The sequence below is a fragment of the Bombina bombina genome, chromosome 1, assembly GCF_027579735.1.
Source record: "Bombina bombina isolate aBomBom1 chromosome 1, aBomBom1.pri, whole genome shotgun sequence".
In the NCBI taxonomy this organism is placed as follows: Eukaryota; Metazoa; Chordata; class Amphibia; order Anura; family Bombinatoridae; genus Bombina; species Bombina bombina.
Window position 1 is genome coordinate 70,899,756 of NC_069499.1, and position 24,214 is coordinate 70,923,969.

General features: G+C 38.0%; 1 protein-coding gene across 1 annotated transcript; it reads left to right on the forward strand.

Annotated features, from left to right (window-relative positions):
- The first annotated feature begins 1,361 nt into the window (after positions 1-1,361).
- LOC128636262 (acetoacetyl-CoA synthetase-like) lies at positions 1,362-2,878 on the forward strand. The gene has a single exon (XM_053689300.1). It carries the CDS (start codon positions 1,415-1,417, stop codon positions 2,876-2,878), a length of 1,464 nt encoding a protein of 487 aa, XP_053545275.1. The 5' UTR covers positions 1,362-1,414.
- Positions 2,879-24,214: the final 21,336 nt, after the last annotated feature.

Sequence of the window (24,214 nt, forward strand, 5' to 3'; positions counted from 1 at the left end):
AATCATGATCGTTAATTTAATGATCATGCTTTTAGAATTAGATTAATCATTTATTTGGAAGTGCCCAATTTCTAATGATGATGTGTTTAGAAGTGCCCAATATGTAATGATGCAGTAAAACACTGGTGATTGGGTCATTCTAAGGTGTGAGCTCAAGCTAGTGTTCACATTGGGAAACACTATAGGCACTGATCATTGGCTCATTCTGAGGTGTGTCGCTAAACTTGTATTCCTATTGGGTAACAATGTTTAGATACCTATTAATACAAAAGATTATTATATAAACTCGATATATGGGGCAATATATATACTATATGAGCTCCAATAATTGTTCCTGTTGTTCATCTCTTGAAAAACAGAAATATATAAGAATGATGATATATTTGATGTCCCAAGGTATAATCGGACTGTGTTTAAAATTGAAGACAGGGACAGATATGGTTTAATTCAAAGAAATAGGGATATATTCTAAAATGATAACAGTGCTTTGATGTAAAAGGTGATAATAATGTAGTCAGATGATTATACTCTTACATATGTCGGAACAATAGGGTACAAATAGATGGCCTTGATTATTCTTTGATGAGTCTTAGGAGAATGGATCACCAAAAAGAATAGGAAAAAAATATGATAAACATAAGAACAAAAAATATATATATCTGAGGAATTCTGCGTATAATAATGCCTACTATCTCAGACTATTTACATAATGTGATAGTGGCATGAGTCCATTAGCTTACTAAGGCCATTTACATTTAGGGCAACATACACAATATGAACTAATGTGATAGTAGCATGAGTCCAATAGCTTACTAAGGGCCAATTCTTCCTTAGTGTGCTAGTGATTGAATGTTCCTTGAACTAATAGCTAGAATAATTTGAGTGTTTAAACCTAGAAATAACATATCGAGGAACACATCGAGGAGGTTTGATATTTACATTTAAGGCGACATACACAGTCTGTTCTCTGTGTACCTTGGGGGGAATGGAACATAGCTGAAGGGTAGTTTTCACAGTCTATTCTTTGTGGACATTTGAGCAAAAGGAGAATAGCTAAAGGGTAGTGTTCCAAGTGACGCCTATTACCAAAAATTTATGAAAACTGTTGTGTATTCTATAACTTACTAAAGAGGATATCATGGTTGGAGTACTTTCAAACTATAAAAGAAGATGATCGAATGGTCTTCACATAACTCATATTTAAGATGTAGCCAATGCATAAATAATTATTTCTTGACCTAAATAGGAGAATCCAAATTCTCAACCCAACATAATATAATATAATGTGTGGAGATAAGACAATGCAGAAAAAATCTAGAATGTGCATTGTAGGAGATAAACTGTATGTATTGGATGTTTGCAGTGGTAGAAGAGCGAGGCGAGCTGAGTGTCAGAAAGAGTAAACACCTTCAGCATGTCTAAGGAGGAGGAGCTCACGGAGGAGATCATGGAGTCCAAAGTGATGTGGTACCCGGACTCCAAAAAAATCACACAGATGGACCTATTCATGGTCAGGATAAACAGTAATTATGGGCTGAATTTGGCTAATTACAATGATCTGTACCAGTGGTCTGTTGAATGCTACCCAGAGTTCTGGGGGGAATTTTGGGACTTCAGTGGTATCGTTTACTCCCGCATGTTTGATGAGGTAATTGACAAATCCAAAGGGATCTCTGATGTTCCAGAATGGTTTAAAGGAAGTCGTCTGAACTATGCAGAGAACCTCCTTAAACACAAAGAGAATGACAAAATTGCTATCTATGCTGCACGGGAAGGCAGAGAACATATCGAGAACGTGACTTTTGATGAGCTGAGACGAGACGTTGCCCTGTATGCTGCTGCCATGAGGAAGATGGGAGTCACAACTGGAGATCGGGTTGTAGGTTACCTGCCAAACTGCATACAAACACTAGAAGCGACCCTGGCTGCAGCAAGCATTGGTGCTATCTGGAGTTCCACATCACCTGATTTTGGGGTCAATGGAGTGCTGGACAGGTTTTCCCAAATTCAACCCAAACTAATCTTCTCAGTTGAAGCTGTGGTTTACAATGGAAAAGAACATGGTCACCTCGAGAAACTACAGAGTGTAGTGAAAGGATTGCCAGACTTGAAAAAGGTTGTTGTAATTCCTTATGTTTTCCCAAAAGAAAAGATTGACATCTCAAAGATTCCTAATAGTGTGTTTTTAGATGAATTTCTGGCAAGTGGAAAAGTTGGAGACCAAGCCCCACAACTGGAATTTGAACAGCTGCCATTTAACCATCCTCTGTTCATCATGTACTCTTCTGGGACTACTGGAGCTCCCAAATGCATGGTTCATTCAGCAGGGGGAAGTCTCATACAACATCTAAAGGAGAACATTTTGCATGGCAACACAACCAGCAGTGACATTATCATGTATTATACAACGGCTGGATGGATGATGTGGAATTGGCTGATCACTGCCCTATCAACTGGGGCTTCCTTGGTGCTGTATGATGGCTCTCCTCTTGTTCCCAGTCCCAATGTGCTGTGGGATCTAGTAGACCGTCTGGGGATAACCATTATGGGGACTGGTGCAAAATGGCTGGCTGTTTTAGAAGAGAAAAATCTGAAGCCATCTGAAACAAACAGTCTGAAAACCCTTCATACAATACTATCTACAGGATCCCCCTTAAAGCCTCAAAGCTACGAATATGTGTATAATAGTATAAAGAAAAATGTCCTGCTAGGCTCTATTTCAGGTGGCACGGATATTATATCGTGTTTCATGGGCCAAAACGTGCGCCTTCCAGTTTATAAAGGAGAAATTCAGGCCAGGAACCTTGCAATGGCAATAGAAGCTTGGAGTGAAACAGGAGAGCCTGTGTGGGGTGAAAGTGGGGAGCTGGTGTGTTAAAAAAAACAAAAAAAAAAAAAACTGTATGTATTGAACTAGAGACCTAATAGACACAACAATATCATAGACTCTGGAGGGTGCTTGAGTGAGTAAGGTTGAAATGCTTGGAGTAAAGTGTACACTACCTTTGTCTTGGACAGATTAAATGATGATGAAACTGATATGCTGAGACTAATATAAGAAGAGAGAATATATATATATATATATATATATATATATATATATATATAAAGTAGGAAATATGGAATATAACCTCCCTCAATAGTCATAGAAAGCAATAGTCATACTAGATGGCTTGTTGGGAGAATGACTCAATGGTTAGCTGGCTATTCAAGACCAGATGTTTTAAAATCAAATCATATTGAAAAGGTGAGAGAGATCTTCTTTATTATTCAATCCTTTGGGAAAGAGACAATCTAGATTGAAGATCCACTTGCATTCGGCAGTAAGAAGTTTCTTCTCGTAGTTGCCACCTCTCCAATCTTTTCTGACCTTCTGTATTCCCATAAAGGTAAGATCTCTTATATTCCCTTGATGTTTTACAGAAAAATGTTTATACAAGGCTGTATCCGTATTCAATTTTTCAATAAGTAACAGATGTTCACATATACTGTCCTTCAAAGCTCTTGACGTTTGACCCACATATTGAAGGCAACATGAACATTGTAACATATATATTACTCCTTTGTCTTGGCATCTAATTAAATTGTGGACTTTATATTCTTCCTTTGTATTATAGCAACTGAACGTTGCAGATTTAATGCCGCGTTTACATGCCTTACAGGACAGGCAAGGGAAGAAGCCTTTAATCACTTTCCCAAATACATCTTTCGTACCAGATGTCTTTTTTCTCTGTATACTTGGAGCTAATTTGCTTCTTAAATTCTTAGTTTTTCTATAGATGAACCTTGGTTTTATGGGGAGTCTCTCACCAATTATGTCGTCATCTTTCAGAAGTGCCCAATGTTTCTGGAATATATTTTCAATGATGTTCTTATTCTCACTATATTCATTGGGATGTTCAAAATTCCATCTTCTGCCCTTGTTGTTCTTTTTCTATATTTCGTTAGTTCAGTTCTTTCAATATTGCCGACTTCTTGAATCTTTTGTTCCAACATGGTCTCATCATATCCTCTCTCCAAAAATTTTGATTTGATGAATATAGCCTGTTCTTCCCATTTATCTTGGATGGAGCAATTCTTCCTCATCCTCAGTAACTGTCCCTTTGGGATGTTATTTTTCCAGTTGTTGTGATGGCAGCTTGTTCTATGGATGTAATTACTGTCCACTTCTTTGAAGTGTGTAGACATCTCCATCTTTCTATCTATTTTGAGATCCAGGAAGGTTAGTTCAGTAGTGCTCCATGCATATGTGAATTTCAAATTGTTTTTATTATTATTCATAACTTCAATAGTGAAATCCAGATCCATTTGGGTCCCATTCCAGATGAAGATTAAATCATCTATTTAATGACGATAGAGGACCAGGTCCGTTCTAGCTGGGCAAGATTCCCAGAAAATGTGCTCCCACTTGCCCATATATAAATTTGCGTAGCTTGGCGCGAACCTGGTCCCCATCGCCGTTCCACAAATCTGTTGATAATAGTTTCCTTCATCACAGAAATAATTGTGAGTCAGAATATATTGGATACTCTCCAAGATGAAATTCCTTTGGTCATCTGGGACTTCAACATCTTTTTTGAGAAAAAATTCTACTGCTCTTAACCCTTCTTGTTGTGGGATACATGTGTATAATTACGTAACGTCACATGTTGCTAAAATGTAACCATCTTCCCAGGGTATTTCCTCTAAGAGATTCAATATCTGAGTAGAATCCTTGAGATAAGAAGGCAGCTGTCTGACATATCTTTGCAGATTGAGGTCTACGTATTCTGACAGATTACAGCTCAATGAGCCAATGCCCAAAATTATTGGTCTTCCTGGAGGTCTCAGCAGTGATTTATGGATCTTCGGCAGATGGTATATCACTGGGGTGATAGGGTGGCTTATATTAATGTAGTTAAACTCTTTCTCATTAAGTATCCCCAGTCGCTTTGCTTTATCCAATATCACCATTAGTTCTTTTCTGTATGTTTCCACTGGATTGGAGGACAATTTCCGGTATGTCTTCTGATCACTTAGAATTCTTTCATTCTCCAATCTGTAGTCAGTTCTTTTCATAACAACAATTCCCCCTCCTTTGTCCACGAGTTTGATAGTTAAGTCATAGTTATTCTCTAGTGTTTTGATCGTTTTAATCTGTTGATTTGAAAGATTATGTTTCCTAATTTTCAATTTCTTTAATTGTATATCTCTTATTTCTTTACACACTATAGTTTCAAATGACTCTATAGCTGCTCCTTTACTGTTGGTTGGATAGAAAAATGACTTGGGTTTTAATTCCGTATGTTTGTAAATGTCAGTGTATTCTCTTGGTGCACAAACAGATCTCTCAACTGGTGACTTCTAGAAGAATATTTTCAATGTTAACTTTCGAATGAATTCCTTCGTATTAACGAAAGTCTGGAATTTATCCAAGCTTCTTGTGGGAGCAAACGAGAGGCCGAACTTGAGGACAGAATTTTCAGTGCATGGGAGCTCAAATTGAAAATAACATTAGTGTCTTTTTACAGCCAATTTGTTTTTCTTCTTATTTATTTTGAAGGGAGATCATACCAGAATAGACAAGATGACTTTGGATCTATGTATGACTATCAGAGACAGGATCCCCCCTTTGAGGAATATGGGAGAAGAGATGATATTCATCATGCTTATAGAGATGTATATAAGACACCCATGAAAAAAAGAGGGCATATGAAAACTCAAGATGAACCTCTTGAGAAGAGACCCAAAGATGGAAATACGAAGGATGAATGGAAAATCCAGCAGCGTATTAAAAGAACGGAACCACGAGTAGATCTCCAAACATCCACTACTCCTATTGCAGTAGATTCACCCTCTTTTTTAGGGTTGGATTATTCACACAGCAGAGAGAAAGACAGGTCTCTGAGACTACAGAAAAACGTGGGGTCAGAAAGACCTACAACATCAACAAGAAGAAGATCCACTGAGGAAGGAGAGGAGGGGTCAAAATAAATAAGAAGAAAAATGAATTGGCCGTAAAAGACACTAATGGTATTTTCAATTTGAGCTCCCATGTACTGACTAAGGAAGAAAATTCTGTCCTCAAGTTCGGCCTCTCGTTTGCTCCCACAAGAAGCTTGGATAAATTCCAGAATTTCGTTAATAAGAAGGAATTAATTTGAAAGTTAACGATGAAAATATTCTTCTCAAAGTCACCAGTTGAGAGATCTGTTTGTGCACCAAGAGACTACACTGACATTTACAAACATACGGAATTAAAACCCAAGTTATTTTTCTATCCAACCAACAGTAAAGGAGCAGCTATAGAGTCATTTGAAACTATAGTGTGTAAAGAAATAAGAGATATACAATTAAAGAAATTGAAAATTAGGAAACTCAACAGATTAAAACGATCAAAACACTAGAGAATAACTATGACTTAACTATCAAACCCGCGGACAAAGGTGGGGGAATTGTTGTTATGAATAGAACTGACTACAGATTGGAGAATGAAAGAATTCTAAGTGATCAGAAGACATACCGGAAATTGTCCTCCAATCCAGTGGAAACATACAGAAAAGAACTAATGGTGATATTGGATAAAGCAAAGCGACTGGGGATACTTAATGAGAAAGAGTTTAACTACATTAATATTAGCCACCCTATCACCCCAGTGATATACCATCTGCCGAAGATCCACAAATCACTGCAGAGACCTCCAGGAAGACCAATAATTTCAGGCATTGGCTAATTGAGCTGTAATCTGTCCAAATACGTAGACCTCAATCTGCAAAGATATGTCAGACAGCTGCCTTCTTATCTCAAGGATTCTACTCAGATATTGAATCTCTTAGAGGAAATACCCTGGGAAGATGGTTACATTTCAGCAACATGTGACGTTACGTCATTATACACATGTATCCCACACCAAGAAGGGTTAAGAGCAGTAGAATTTTTTCTCAAAAAAGATGTGGAAGTCCCAGATGACCAAAGGAATTTCATCTTGGAGAGTATCCAATATATTATTTCTGTGATGAAGGAAACTATTATCAACAGATTTACATATTGATTGCATCACCACTGCATTGTTTTTAATCTCATTGATTGCATTTTTTTATTGCACTCGTATTGACATTTTGTGATTACATTTGTATTGACATTTTCTATTGATTGGCTCACCAATTGTTTTTATTCGTGCCTCAAGTATTTTATTATTTTATCATTGTACCTCAAGCATTTTATTTTAGCTTCCATGGATCCATGAAGTTAGTTTATGTGTGCTGATTCATTATGTTTTATGTATATTGATTAAATATCATATTTTTATATTGTAGCTCACTGTTATTTATACCTTAGCCTCCGTAAGGACAGGCGCCTGGGTCTTTATTTATTTATCCCTTTATGCCTTTTGCGGTGAATGCTAGGTATCACCACCTCTTGGGCGATTGGGTATATTTTTGGCACTTAGGTATACCTCAGTCTCATAATCCTTTAAATGAACAGTCTAGACAAATTAAACTTATATGATTCAGACAGGGCATGCAATGTTAACCAACTTTCCAATTTACTTTTATTATCAAATTTGCTTTGTTCTCTTGGTATTCTCTGTTGAAAGCTAAACCTAGCTATGCTCACACACTAATTTCTAAACCCTTGAAGACTGCCTCTTATCTCAGTGCATTTCGACAGTTTTTTACAGCTAGAAAGTGCTAGTTCATGTGTGTCATATAGATATGCTCACTCCCACAGAGCTATTTATGAGTCAGCACTGATTGGCTAAAATGCAAATCTTTACAAGCAAACTCTGCCCAAGGTAACAGTTCAGATCAATTATTGTGGTGATCTGAGACAAAGCAATGGAGGAACTGTTCCAGAGCTTGATTAGACCGTTCCACAGCACCATTGGATTGAGGGTGATATGCCGAGGAGAAGGAAAGCTGGATCCCCATTTGAACACAAAATGAATTCCAAAATCTGTAGACAAACTGGCTACCCCAGTCCGACACTATCTCCTTGGGTAACCCATGTAAACGGAAGACCTCCCAGGCAAAAATTGAAGCAAGCTCCTGAGCGGTAGGTAGCTTCTTCAAGGGAATGCAATGTGACATTTTAGAAAAACGGTCAACCACCATAAGGATAACTGTATTGCCATTGGAAACAGGGAGCTCGACAATGAAGTCCATGGAAAGATGTGTCCAAGGATGCTCACCATTAGCAATAGGTTGAAGAAGGAATCCTATTCTGTGCACAAACTGAGCAGGAAGCAACATACGCAGCAACATCAGAACAAAAACCTGGCCACCAGGTTTTTGTTGAGTTACAGACCAAATCATTTGGTTCTTGCCTGGGTGACCTGCGGCTTTAGGATAGTGGTAAGTGTGCAAAAGTTTAGTTTGAAGATTCTCAGCAACAACACACTTACCACTAGGTTTCTCAGGAGGTGCATTGGTTTGTGCAGCCAGGATCTCCTCCCCCAAAGGAGAAGTCAAATTAGTACGTATGAAAGCCAAAATATGATCAGGAGGTATAACTGGAGTAAGTACAGACACCTCCTTGAACAGAGGCAAAAATTGTCGAGAGAGGGCATCAGGTAGGTAGGAGGCCACATAATTAAACTGAGACAAAAATAGCGCCCATCTGGCCTGTTGGGGCGACAAACGTTTTGCTTCAAATAGATAAGTTAAATTCTTGTGGTCAGTAAGAATGAGCACTGGTACACTAGTACCCTAGAAAAGATGCCTCCATTCCTTGAGTGCCAGAATTATGGGCAGTAATTCCCTGTCGCCAATTTCATAATTGCACTCTGCTGGAGACAATTTCTTAGAGAAGAAACTGCACGGATGCAAGGAACCGTCAGGCGTAGGACGTTGAGACAAGAAGACACCTACTCCAGTCTCAGACGCATCGACCTCAAGAACAAAAGGCATGGTTAGGATGAGCCAGAACTGGAGCGGCAGCAAAGGCAGTCTTAAGACCATCAAAGGCCTTAATGGCAGGAGGTGACCAATGGAGTGGATCATTCTCTTTACGGGTCATGTCTGTGATAGGTTTGACCAAGGATGAAAAGTTTTTATTAACTTTCTATAGTAATTTGCGAACCCCAAAAAATGTTGAATAGACCGAAGACCAACTGGTCGAGGCCACTGCAGAACTGCAGACAACTTTTCAGGATCCATGGAGAACCCTGCAATGGAAATAACATAACCTAGGAAGTTTACTTGATGGAACTCACATTTCTCAAGTTTACAAAACAGGCCGTTCTCACGTAGTCTCTGAAGAACCCATGTAACATCAGAACGATGAGCCTCAAGTGTGGGTGAGTGTATGAGGATGTCGTCTAATACACCACAACACACTGTTGCAACATATCTCGTAGGACATCATTAATAAATTCCTGGAAAACAGCAGGAGCATTACATAGGCCAAAGGGTATTACAAGATACTCATAATGCCCACTCCTGGTGTTAAATGCTGTTTTCCATTCGTGGCCCTCCTTGATCCTAACGAGATTGTACGATCCTCTCAAATCAAGTTTAGAAAAGACCGTAGCTCCCTTGAGGTGGTCAAAGAGTTCCGTAATAAGTGGAATAGGGTAAGCAGTCTTAATGGTAAGATGATTAAAATCCCTATAATTAATGCATGGTCTTAACTCGCCACCCTTTTTCTTCACAAAAAAGAAGCCAGTCCCTGCAGGACAGCAGGATTTGTGGATGATCCCCCACGACAGAGCATCGGCAGCATACTCCTCCATAGCACAATTCTCCGCAAAAGACAGAGGGTAAACCCGGCCCCGAGGAGGAATGGCTCCATGTTACAGGTCTATGGCACAATCGTAAGACCGATGCGGAGGCAAAGTACCGGCACGCACCTTGTCAAAAACGTCTAGGAACTCTGGGTACTCCTCTGGCAATTGAGATACCGAAGAAGTGCACAAGACTTTAACTGGTTTCCGAAGACAAGTGGAAATACATTGCGGAGACCACAACAAAATTTTGCACCAGTCGAGACTGGGATTGTGCTTTTGGAGCCAGGGATAACCCAGAACAACTAGAAAAGGTGAAGAATTTATCACCTGGAACTGGAGGGTTTCAAAATAGCAACTTCATCTTTAATCGCATCGGAGAGTCCATGAAAGAAGGCGGCAACAAGGGCTTCATTGTTCCAACCTATCTCTGCGGCAAGCGTACCGAACTCAATGGCATACTGAGCAACAGATCTCGTACCTTGCTGAATGAACATGCGTCGTTTAGCAGCAGAGGAGGAGTGAGCCGGAATATCAAATACCCTTTGAAAGGAGACCACAAATTCAGGGTAATTTGAAATCACAGGTTTATTAGTCTCCCACAAGGGATTAGCCCAGGCAAGAGCGGTGTCAGAGAGTAACAAAATGAGAAATCCCACCTTAGCTCTGTCAGAGGGAAACACCTGAGGTAACATCTCAAAGTAAATGCCCACCTGGTTCAAGAAACCCTCTGCACTGAATAGGATCACCTCCATATCGCTGAGGTAGAGGTAGAGGTGCAGAACCGGACATGCTCCTGGTAGGACTAGGTGCAGCAGCGGAAACAGGAGCAGCCATAAATTGCGGGATACTTTGGTCCAAATGTGCAGTGCGAGTCAGCAGGGTTTGCAGGGCTAGTGCAAATTGATCCAAGCAGTGATCCTGTTCATCCATCCTGGGAATGATGGTAGGTAAAGGTGGATTATTAGTACCATCAGGATTCTTGACCGTTGTGTAATGTCAGGGTGCCAGGAATCAGACTGAGACGAGAAGTGCAAAAATAATCACACCTTTATTAATAGCAAAAAATAATAAAAAGTCCACAAGTCAAATAACAAGCCAGGAGTCAAAACCAGAGCTGGTAGTCAGACGAGTCGAGTCAGGAGCCAAAGCGAGTAGTTAGACGAGCCAGAATCAGGAACAAGGAGAACAGCAGAGTCAAGAACAAGCCAGGGATCAGGAACCAGGAGGGACATCAGACAGCCAGGTAATAAACAGGAACTGGAACTCTCACAAACAGGTCTGAGACAAAGCAAGGGCAAAGCATACTGAACAGAGGCCCTTTAAATAATAAGTGATGACATCACAATTCTGAGACTGCAACCTGTCTTACATGGATGATGTACACCCGTCTGGCCATAAAAGGGCATGCAGGAAATGAGCAGCATCACACACTATGCTCCAGAGTCAGCAAGAGAGGTGAGTAAAATGGCTGCCAGCAGCACATGGCAAACAAAGCAGGGAAAAAACCCTGACAGTTACATAATTATTTGATCTATCAGAGATCATCATGCAAATGAGCAAGTGCAATAATAACACTGCTGAATACTGCCTCTTTTAGAATCTGAACAGTTATCAGATAGACGAATCTCCACATGACTGTGTTCATTTATTTTGTTTCTTCATAAGTGATATATAATACACTATGACTAAAGGGACTCAATATTAACGTACTAACAGTACACTACAATTCTATTGAATATAATATAGTGGTGGATACATAAACCCATACAGCGTGATCCATTAATTTTGTATTGAGCTACTTTACTTCTAGTATTGATGGGTATAACTCATTGAAGTTACTAAGAGGCCTGATTTATTTACATTGTTATCCCCCTGATTACAACTATGTACTAATAGTCTTTACCAGTGTCTGAGACGTTTATAAAGTTGTGTGTTATTTCTATTTTAATTTGATGTTAATAAAAGTTATATTTTACAACCTGTTTGGAATTTCACTGCCCATGAGTCAGGGCCCAGAGTGCTATACGTGCATACTTGGTGAGGGAAGGCACACTGTCTCTTGGTGTCATCCCTCTTTGTGTTCATATTATTAATTTATGCACAAGCACCATTTCCTCTGGTGGGGGACTAACTACTGAATACTCCCACTTATAAATTATTTACAAAGGAAAAGCCAGAGTAGTGGCATTGATCTTGTGTTGTAACAGATAATAGATATGTGCTACTTCACAATTATAAATATATATATTCCACAAAAGAAGTGCACTCTCAGGTCTTTGGAAAAAAAAGTTCAATTTAATGAAACGTTTTCGGGGACAACCTCCCATTTATCCGCATAACAAATAATCACAATCACACTTAAATAGGCAAGTGAGAAAACATGTAAATCACACACCTGTGAATGCACTCAGTAGTGCCAAAACCACCATGTCTGGAACGCAAGCATTGCGTTCCAATAGCAATCCCTAGCCGGAAGTTATCAAACAATCCGTCACATCCGGTATGTGTCTGTATAACCCATGCATATTCAAATAAACCTTTAATGTGCATCAATCAAATGTACCTAAATGGAACAAATATGAGTCGTTGTAGTGATATATCAGTGTGTTCAGTATGTCACAGAGCCTACCCCAGGTGTTATTTGTGTTTCAACTATAGTGTCTATGTGGGCAGCAGAGATTTGACGCAATAACGTGCTATCTACCTCCGCTCTGGCCAAATGTATTTGCTGCTGTGTGAAAAAGTTGACATGCATGTAATGCGTTCCAGCCTGTAACATATCCGAGAATGGCGTATTATGTCACTTCCGGTGTCGGGCCATGCACTTAGGTGGTTGCCTAGTCTGCCTCTATTGTAGCACCAGCCCTGGTTTAATCCCTTTGTGTGGACTAAACACCTACATATAGGCAAGTAATTAATTACAACACATTATTACTGTAGCTTTATGCCTCTTAAAAGGGCAGTAAACTCACAAAATAAATCCCCATAAAATCATTCATTTTATAAAGCGAAACGAAATTGCAGTGCACTTTTTTTATGTATTTTTCATGCTTTCCTGTTGTTTAAATTTTAATATTGTAGGTTTTCCCCTCCCTGGTGTGCATTCCATGGAATACAGAATCCTGACTTTTATATATGCTGCACATTGATTAGCTGATATGTGCTGGAACCCATTCCCTTAATTGGCCACACCAAATGAAAAAAAGATTTACAATACTAGAGAGTTCTCAGCAGGAGTGACCCTGTTCCCCAAAAAAGGGCAGTTTTAAATGCTTGTAAACATTCTATTTATTTGCAGATCTTTCACAATCCAGCAGTTAAAAGGATACAAAATCCACATTTTTTCTTTCATGATTCAGCACCCTGGGTAGCGCTTGCTGATTAGTGACAACATTTAGCCACAAATCAACAAGCGCTACCCAGGTGCTGAACCAAAAATGGGTTGGCTTCTATGCTTACATTCCTGCTTTTTCAAATAAAGATGCCAAGAGAATGAAGAAAAATTAATAATAGGAGTAAAATAGAAAGTTGCTTAAAATTGCATGCTCTATCTGAATCATGAAAGAAAAAATGTGGGTTTCATATCCCTTTAAATTCTGATGCATATATGAAAAAACTACTAATGCCCCTTAGTAGTGTTTTATCACACACATGACTATTTCATAGTAATTTCTTCTAAGTAGCCTTTAGTCACTTGCATTTAAAATTTTTGCTCATTTATTGGGGCTGAATTATCAAGCTCTGAATAGAGCTTAATGCCCCTGTTTCTGCACGAGCATTCAGGCTCGCCGGAAACAGCAGTTATGAAGCAGCGGTCTAAAGACCGCTGGTCCATAACTTGTCCGCCTGCTCTGAGGCTGCGGACATCAATCCGCATGATCCTATACGATCAGGCTGATTGACACCCCCTGCTAGTGGCTGATTGGCCGTGAATCTGCAGGGGGCGGCATTGCACAAGCAGTTCACAAGAACTGCTTGTGCAATGATAAATGCCAACAGAGTATGCTGTCGGCATTTATTGATGTGCGACAGACATGATACGCTACATCGTATCATGTCCGCTCGCACTTTCATAAATCGGCCCCTTAGACTTGTGCAGCACTGTGTAACTTGTATCAGACTAATCATTCAGAACGAATATACAGAAAAATTTGTTTTTCAGAATATTCATTAACATTTCAATGTATTTTCGTTAAAATTAATGTAAATGTTATCTTGCTGCAGATTAGCGCCTAGGAGAAGGCCCCTTAGTGCTGGCCCTGGGATCTGCCGCATTAATGTTTTATAAATATATATATATATACTGTTTATACACTGTATAGTAAACCATGAACTCTTGCTTAATTCGAATAAATTCTTTATTATCCGGTACAATCCGGTATTCCCAATGTTTCGGTCCTCACATTGGACCTTTGTCAAGGGTACAAATCTGTCAAAACAGTACACAGGTAATCACAAAAAGTTCTACTTACATATTTTTTACAATGTCACACATGGAAACACAGAACAAATCATCAAACCGGAAGTTATGTCATACCTGATCCGGGTCCGGCTATCACATACTTCCCCTTCATTAACCAAAGTCTTTAAGGCCCACAGTCTAAACAACAAGTCAATCAGAGCAGCAAGGCATAACTATCGCCCTGACAACCAGCAAGCAGAAAAAAATGTGAACACTACCTGCAGCAAAATAAAAATGAAAACATTATTAATTTTAGCAAAAGATGTATCTAGAGCCAGATCAGAGAGTGACAGACACTTATGGAATACAAATCTATTACAAAAGTCTAAACATAAACATAATCATTACCTGCCTGAGGAAACAGCGTGGTTAGCGCTGAGAAACGCGTACCGTGATTTTACTGATTACACTTGTAGATTCTATAATCTGTAATTTTTCTTAAATATATTTTTTTATAAAGCAATTTTATATTTCTTATCTAGAGTCTCCCTCTCATCATTTGTCGAGAGAAGCACCCACTGAAGCAGAGAATAACCTTTGTTCATATGTGCACTGGGCCACTTTAATAGACCCAGTAAGCTTCATTTGCACTATTGTGTGCTTCACACATTGTGAGTATCAATCTGTTTGGAACAGCTTATGGGGTTGTTATACTAAACTGTTCTGCACTAGGAGTCGCCCTCTTTTCCTTTCCTATTCCCAGACTTCAGAATCTGATCTTGATTCCAGGAGGAGCTGCCTTTGCATTGGTGCACAGTAGACTGGGACACTGTCAAGTTCCCAGACCATCCGCCTAGGCATTATCTTTGCCATCACACTCTGTGAGTATCATTTCATCGCATGAGAACTGTGTTTGTCTTTTGTTTATTGGCTACACTAGGAGGCACCCTTTCTCTCTTTTTGTATATAAACATAATATAGATGGAAGTGGCACAAGCATTGAAAAAATTATTTACTCAGTACTATGCTCCTAAGCATACATATTTAATCTCACGTCAAATACAGTAAAAATATAGTGTAAAAATAGATCTCTATAACTCATAACATGATAACTTTACTTGTTTATTTAACCCCCACTGGGCCATTGTTTGTAGGTGATATATCCACTCCACCTCCCTACAGAGTAACTGTTTTTTAGTGTCGCCCCCTCTTGGATGGCATTTAATCTGATCTATGGGCATACACCTCAGGTCAGCCACACCATGGTTAGCTTCCAAAAATGTAAGGCAACCGGATGGTCACTTTTTTATTTTTTAAGGCCTGTCTGATTGTAGATTTATGATTTGCAATTCTGTCCTTTAGGGGGCGCTCCGTTTTACCAACATACATTAACCCACATGGTCACTTAATTATATATACAACCATTTCAGATGAACAAGTTAACCTGTGCTTTAAGTGCATCATGTTCCCAGTACGTGGGTATCCAAATGATTCCCCTAAAATCAAATTATTGCAAGTGACACATGCATCAGACCTATAACAACCAACTTTAGTATCCCAGGACTTATGTATATAACTGCCAAAAGGGTCACTCTTGACAAACAGGTCCTTAAGGTTTCTGCCCCTTTTGAAACCCACAAGTGGGGGTTGACCTAACTTTTTATTGAGTAATGGGTCACTCTGTAGTTTCTTGTGAATTGCCTTTTTCATATTTAAAGACTGTAGATTGTATCTAGGTGAGAAAACACATGAGGGAGGTCCATCATTGGGATTAGTGCCACAGGGTTCTTGTGTAATAATCACCTTAGCCCTATTGAGACATGCCTGCTGGTACCCTCTAGCCAAAAATGTATCCATCATTTCTCTGTCTCTAAATTATCTTACTACAGGGTCTGAAACAATTCTTCTAACCCTATGTAGTTGGCTAATAGGCAAACTGTTAACCAGTCCCCTGGGATGGAAACTGGAAGCCAGTAGCAGAGTGTTTCTATCTGTCTCCTTAGAGTATAAGTCTGTGACTAAGTAATTTAGATGTGAATAACTTGCATTAATAAAGTTAGTCAGACTCTGCATATCTCCTGTCCATATTAGGAACACATCTTCAATGTACCTACAGTACATCCCAATGAACTGTGAATATAGTGGATCACTCAGGATGTGTCTCTTCTCATAATCATACATAAACATATTAGCGAATGAAGGTGCTACATTTGAACCCATTGTGGTTCCCATTAGTTGCATATAATAATCTTTCTCAAATTTAAAATAATTGTTGTTAAGGATAAATCTTAGAAGTTTCTGCATATAGATAACATTAGATCCCTCATATTTCTCACTTAAGATAACCAAATCACCCAGTTAACTATTCAGAAAGAGGCATGCAAACTCATTGGTGAGGGGTTAAATGCAGATACTTTGATGAAGACACAGCATCATTTCTTACACAAAAACATCCTATTAGACCCATCCTTTACTGTATTCTGAAAGTACATAAGGATCCTGTTAATCCCCCAGGGTGGGCCATCATCTCAGCGAGGGGTTCAATAATGCAGCATCTAGCTCAATATATAGACCATTATATTCAACCCTGTGTATGGGAATTGGATACTGTTGTAAAGGATACTGGTCATTTTTTGAGACTGTTAAATGAGGTATCTTTAGACACTTTTCAGGATATTATATTAGTTACGCTAGATTTGTCTTGCTTATATACCAATATCCCCATTGAAGAGGGAATTAAGATAGTGGGGGACACCCAAAAAAAATAAAAAATAAATAACTAACACTAACCCCAGGAAATCTAATCATGGTTCCTAAAGTCTGGACATCATCTTCATCCAGGCAGCGAGAAGTCTTCATTCAGGCAGCATCTTCTTTCTTCATCCAGGTGGTGCGGAGCTATGGAGGCGCGGAACATCTTTGCCGGCGGCGCCAACATACAGCATGGAGGATACTCTTCATACACTGTACACTGAAGCTTGAATGCAAGGTGCACGTGTAAATATGGGGTACCCTGCATTCCTATTAGCTGACATTTTCAAATCAGCCAATAGGATGAGAGCTACTGAAATCCTATTGGCTGAGTTGAAGATGGATGTCCGGACTTCAGGAAGCATGAGTACATTTCCTGGGATTAGTGTTAGTTTTTTTTTTATATTTTGGGTGTTTTTTTTTTTTTATATTAGGGTTTTAATGGGCAGTAAAAGAGCTAAATGCCCTTTTAAGGGCAATGCCCATACAAATGCCTCATTTAGGGGCAATGGGTAGTTTACGATTTTTTTAGACTTAAGTTTTTTATTTTGGGGAGTTGGTTGGGTTGGGGAATTTACTTTTAGGGGGGACTTTGTATTTTTTATTATTTTGGATAATTTAGTTTTTTATTTTTTGTAATCTTACACCTAGATTTAGAGTTCTGCGTTAGCCTTAAAAAGCAGCGTTAAGGGGTCCTAACGCTGCTTTTTAACGCCCGCTGGTATTACGAGTCTGGCAGGTACAGGTGTACCGCTCACTTTTTTCCGCGACTCGAGGCTACCGCAAATCCTCCTTACGTCAATTGCGTATCCTATCTTTTTAATGGGATTAATGGGTCCTAACGCTGCTTTTTAACGCCCGCTGGTATTACGAGTCTGGCAGGTACAGGTGTACCGCTCACTTTTTTCAGCGACTCGAGGCTACCGCAAATCCCCTTACGTCTATTGCGTATCCTATCTTTTTAATGGGATTTGCCTAATACCGGTATTACGAGTCTTGGAAGAAGTGAGCGGTACAGCCTCTACCTCCAAGACTCCTACCGCATAAAAAAGTCAGTAGTTAAGAGTTTTATGGGCTAACGCTGGAACATAAAGCTCTTAACTACAGTGCTACAAAGTACACTAACACCCATAAACTACCCATGAACCCCTAAACCGAGGCCCCCCACATTGCAAACTCTTTAATAAAATTATTTAACCCCTAATCTGCCGACCGGACACCGCCACCACTTTTTTTTGGGGGGCTTTTTACTTTATTAGGGGACTTAGATTAGGTGTAATTAGATTAAAATTCTTGTAATATTTTTATATTTTTTGTAATTTAGTGTTTGTTTTTTTATGTATTATAGTTTAGTTTATTTAATTGTATTTTAGTTTAGATAACTGTAGGTAATGTATTTAATTAATTTATTGATAGTGTAGTGTTAGGTGTATTTGTAACTTAGGTTAGGATTTATTTTACAGGTAATTTTGTAATTATTTTAGCTAGGTAGTTATTAAATAGTTAATAACTATTTAATAGCTATTGTACCTAGTTAAAATAAATACAAAGTTGCCTGTACAATGTAACTATTAGTTATATTGTAGCTATATTAGGGTTTATTTTATAGGTAAGTATTTATTTTTAAATAGGAATAATTTATTTAATTATAGTAAATTTATTTATAATTATTTAAATTATATTTAAGTTAGGGGGGTGTTAGGGTTAGGGTTAGACTTAGATTTAGGGGCTAATAACTTTATTATTGTAGCAGCGACATTGGGGGCAGCAGATTAGGGGTTAATAATTGTAGGTAGGTGGCGTCGATGTTAGGGAGGGCAGATTAGGGGTTAATAGAATTTATTATAGTGTTTGCGAGGCGGGAGTGCAGCGGTTTAGGGGTTAATACATTTATTATAGTGGCGGCGATGTCCGGTCGGCAGTTTAGGGGTTAATAAGTGTAGGTAGGTGGCGGCAACGTTGGGGAGGGGGACAGATTAGGGGTTAAAAATATAATATAGGTGTCGGCGATGTTAGGGACAGCAGATTAGGGGTTCATAGCTATAATGTAGGTGGCGGCGGTTTCCGGAGCGGCAGATTAGGGGTTCATAATATAATGTAGGTGTCAGCGATAGCGGGGGCGACAGATTAGGGGTTAATAAGTGTAAGGTTAGGGGTGTTTAGACTCGGGCTTCATGTTAAGGTGTTAGGTATAGACTTAGAAAGGGTTTCCCCATAGGAAACAATGGGGCTGCGTTAGGAGCTGAACGCTGCTTTTTTGCAGGTGTTAGGTTTTTTTAAGCCAGCTCAGCCCCATTGTTTCCTATGGGGAAATCGTGCATGAGCACGTTTTTCCAGCTACCGTAAGCAGCGCTGGTATTGAGGGTTGAAGTGGAGCTAAATTTGTCTCAACCCTCACTTTTTTGAGGCTAACGCAGCCATTCAGAAAACTCGTAATACCAGCGTTGGCTTAAGGGTGCGCTGGAAAGAAGGCTTGTTAGCACCGCAAGTCTTTACCAACAAAACTCCAAATGTAGGCGTTAGTGTTTTTTTATTTTAGCATTTTTATTTTTTTGTAATTTTAGATTTTTTTATTTTTTTCGTAGTATTAGGTTTATTTAAATTTGTAATTTTTTTTTTTTTGTTTGTAGTGTTAGGTTTTTTAATCATGTAATTTAGGATTTTTAATTGGTAGTTTATTTTATTTTATTAGAATAGTTATGTTAGGTTAATTTATAGTTTAATCTTAGTTTTATTATTTCACAGGTAAGTTTTTATTTATTTTAAGATAGTTATATTGTAATTTTTAATTTAAATTTAGGGGGGTGTAACGTTTAGGGGTTAATAGTTTAATTTAGTGTTTTGCGATGTGGGGGGGATGGCGGTTTAGTGGGTAATAGGTTTAGTTTATTAGTTGCGATGTGGGTGGCCGGCGGTTTACAGGTTAATAGGTTTATTTAGTGTCGGCGATGTCAGGGAGCGGCAGATTAGGGGTTAATAACTTTATTTAGCGTCGGCGATTTCGAGGCGGCGGTTTAGGAGTTAATCATTTTATTTAGTGATAGCGATGTCGGGGAGCAGCGGATTAGGGGTATTTAGACTAGGGGGTTATATTAGGGTGTTAGATTTAAACATCATTTTCTTTTCCCCATAGACATCAATGGGGTTGCGTTACAGTGATTTGCCATTCCGCGATCGCAGGTGTTAGTTTTTTCTAACACTTTCTCCCCATTGATGTTTATGGGGGAAAGTGTGCACGAGTATGTAAACTCAGCCCTTGGCTTTTGTGTGGTATGGAGCTTAACGCACCATAACGCACAGCACAAAGAGGTTTTTCAGTAACTTATAATGGCAGCGCTATGGAAAGTGCGATATTGCTAATTTTTTGCATTCTTTACGCACCCGGTTTACCGCACAACTTGTAATCTGGGTGAGTGTTTGTTTTAAATATTTTGGGGGAAACTCTCCCCTTATGTCGAAAACATTCCCAATAAGCACTGTTTGCTGAAAAGATCAGTGACTGCAGTCTTGTATATTGGATATTATCTGTACGCACCCTGGCTGTGAGAGGGATGAAAAGTGTGAGTGCGCCTAATCTGAGTTATATTTATATATCGTCTTTATTGACCGATTTAAAAGGTTGCTAGTTTTGTGATTATAAACAAAGCTTTTAAAAATGTTTTAAATGGAGCATGGAAACTTATAAACTTAAGATTTCCTGATAAAAATTATGCAAGTGTTTGAATGTGTCAGATGATTTATGTCCTTCTTCAATACTTCAATACTTCAATACTTTTTTTCTGTTCTTATTTTGGAGCTGACATTCCATACCTCATTTTTAATTCAGGGACAGCAAATGACAATTCTATCGGCTAGATTTAGAGTTCTGTCGGTAAAGACCCGCGTAGCTAACGCTGCTTTTTTTCCCAGCTCACCCTTAAGACAACGCTGGTATTTAGAGTTGTCTGAGGGGCTGCGTTAGGCTCAGAAAAGGGTGCGTTGAGCCTAATTTAGCTCCACATCAACCCTCAATACCAGCGTTGCTTACGGTAGCGGTGAGCTGGAAAAATGTGAAAATTAATATTAGATAACTAATAAAAACTCTTCATAGCTGAGGTAGACAAATCTGAAAACCTAAAGTCTATGGGGTAGATTTCTTAAATGTGGGGTGGACATGAGCCCGCATACGCTGTCGGCATTTAACATTGCACAAGCATTTCTTGTGAAATGCTTGTACAATGCCGCCCCCTAAACATTATCGGCAGATAGCAGGGTTACAATCATCCCAATCACATCGGGATGATTGCAGACCGCCACCTAAAAGATGCTGGACAAGTTAAGGAGTAGTGGTCTTATGATGGCTGCTTCTTAACTTATGTTTCCAGTGAGCCAGAAACTTCAGGGGTAGAAAACAGCATCTGCTGCTTAATAAATCTACCCCTTTAAATGTATTTAAACAACTGGAAATGTACTTACACTATTAACTAAATATTTGGCTCTAGAAAGATCCAAACTTCATAAACAATACTTTTATAATGATTGATTTTCATCTTAAAGATATCAGATCATAGTAATAAGTAGCTTTTCTCATTAACAACAATGTTACATAGGTATGTCATAATGCAAGATTATACATTTGAGCTGTCCTTCATCAACCAACATTCTACAAATTAATGAAGATCTGAGATTTCAAAAGCTTTCAATATATCAGGTGTTTTATCTCTCAGATTACTTTACTACATGCTTTTATCTGCTGGTATTGGAGATGTATTTGAGATATAGGCATTACTTTACTACATTGTTTTATCTGCTGGTATTGTAGATGTATCTGGGATATATGCATTACTTTACTACATGCTTTTATCTGCTAGTATTGGAGATGCATTTGAGATATGCATTACTTTACTACATGCTTTTATCTGCTAGTATTGGAGATGCATTTGAGATATGCATTACTTTACTACATGCTTTTATCTGCTGGTATTGGAGATGTATCTGAGATATATGCATTACTTTACTACATTGTTTTATCTGCTGGTATTGTAGATGTATCTGAGATATATGCATTACTTTACTACATGCTTTTATCTGCTAGTATTGGAGATGCATTTGAGATATGCATTACTTTACTACATGCTTTTATCTGCTGGTATTGGAGATGTATTTGAGATATATGCATTACTTTACTATATGGTTTTATCTGCTGGTATTGTAGATGTATCTGAGATATATGCATTACTTTACTACATTGTTTTATCTGCTGGTATTGTAGATGTATCTGAGATATATGCATTACTTTACTACATGCTTTTATCTGCTAGTATTGGAGATGCATTTGAGAGATGCATTACTTTACTACATGCTTTTATCTGCTGGTATTGGAGATGTATTTGAGATATATGCATTACTTTACTATATGGTTTTATCTGCTGGTATAGGAGCTCTACATTGATTATGCATTACTTTATTACATGCTTTTATCTGCTGGTATTGGAGATGTATTTGAGATATATGCATTACTTTACTATATGGTTTTATCTGCTGGTATAGGAGCTCTACATTGATTATGCATTACTTTATTACATGCTTTTATCTGCTAGTATTGGAGATGTATCTGAGATATATGCATTACTTAATTACATGTTTTTATCTTCTAGTATTGGAGATGTATTTGACATATGCATTACTTTACTACATGCTTTTATCTGCTAGTATTAGAACTGTATTTGAGATATATGCATTGCTTTACTATATGGTTTTATCTGCTGGTATTGGAGATGTATTTGAGATATATGCATTACTTTACTATATGGTTTTATCTGCTGGTATTGGAGATGTATCTGAGATATATGCATTACTTTATTATATGGTTTTATCTGCGGGTATTTGAGATGTATCTGAGATATATGCATTATTTTACTATATGGTTTTATCTGCTGGTATTGGAGATGTATTTGAGATATATGCATTACTTTACTACATGCTTTATCTGCTAGTATTGGATATGTATTTGAGATATATGCATTCATTAACTACATGCTTTTATCTGCTAGTACTGGAACTGTATTTGAGATATGCATGGCTTTACTACATGCTTTTATCTGCTATTATTGGAGTTGTATTTGAGATATATGCATTTGTTAACTACATGCTTTTATATGCTAGTATTGGAACTGTATTTGCGATATATGCATTACTTTACTACACGCTTTATCTGCTAGTATTGGAGATGAATTAGGGATATATGCATTCATTAACTACATGCTTTTATCTGCTAGTACTAGAACTGTATTTCAGATATGCATTGCTTTACTACATGCTTTTATCTGCTAGTATTGGAGTTGTATTTGAGATATATGCATTTTTTAACTACATGCTTTTATATGCTAGTATTGGAACTGTATTTGCGATATATGCATTGCTTTACTACATGGTTTTATCTGCTAGTATTGGAACTGTATTTGAGATATGCATTACTTTACTACATGGTTTTATCTGCTAGTATTGGAACTGTATTTTAGATATGCATTACTTTACTACATGGTTTTATCTGCTAGTATTGGAACTGGATTTGAGAAATATGCATTACTTTACTACAAGCTTTTATCTGCTGGTATTGGAGATGTATTTGAGATATAGGCATTACTTTACTTCATGCTCTTATCTGCTGGTATTGGAGATGTATTTGAGATATGCATTGCTTTACTACATGCTTTTATCTGCTAGTACTGGAACTGTATTTGAGATATGCATTACTTTACTACATGCTTTTATCTTCTGGTATTGGAGCTGTACATTAATTATGCATTACTTTACTACATGCTTTTATCTGCTAGTATGGGAGATGTATTTGAGATATATGCATTACTTTACTACATGGCTGTATCCGCTAGTATTGGAACTGTATTTGAGATATGCATTACTTTACTACATGTTTTTATCTGCTGGTATTGGAGATGTATTTGAGATATATGCATTACTTTACTATATGGTTTAATCTGCTGGTATTGGAGCTGTACATTAATTATGCATTACTTTACTACATGTTTTTATCTGTTATTATTGAAACTGTATTTGAGATATGCATTACTTTACTACATGCTTTTATCTGCTAGTATGGGTGATGTATTTGAGATATATGCATTACTTTACTACATGAGTTTATCTGCTAGTATTGGAACTGTATTTGAGATATGCATTGCTTTACTACATGCTTGTATCTGCTTGTATTGGAGCTGTACATTAATTATGCATTACTTTACTACATGCTTTTATCTTCTGAGCTGTACATTAATTATGCATTACTTTACTACATGCTTTTATCTGCTAGTATGGGAGATGTATTTGAGATATATGCATTACTTTACTACATGGCT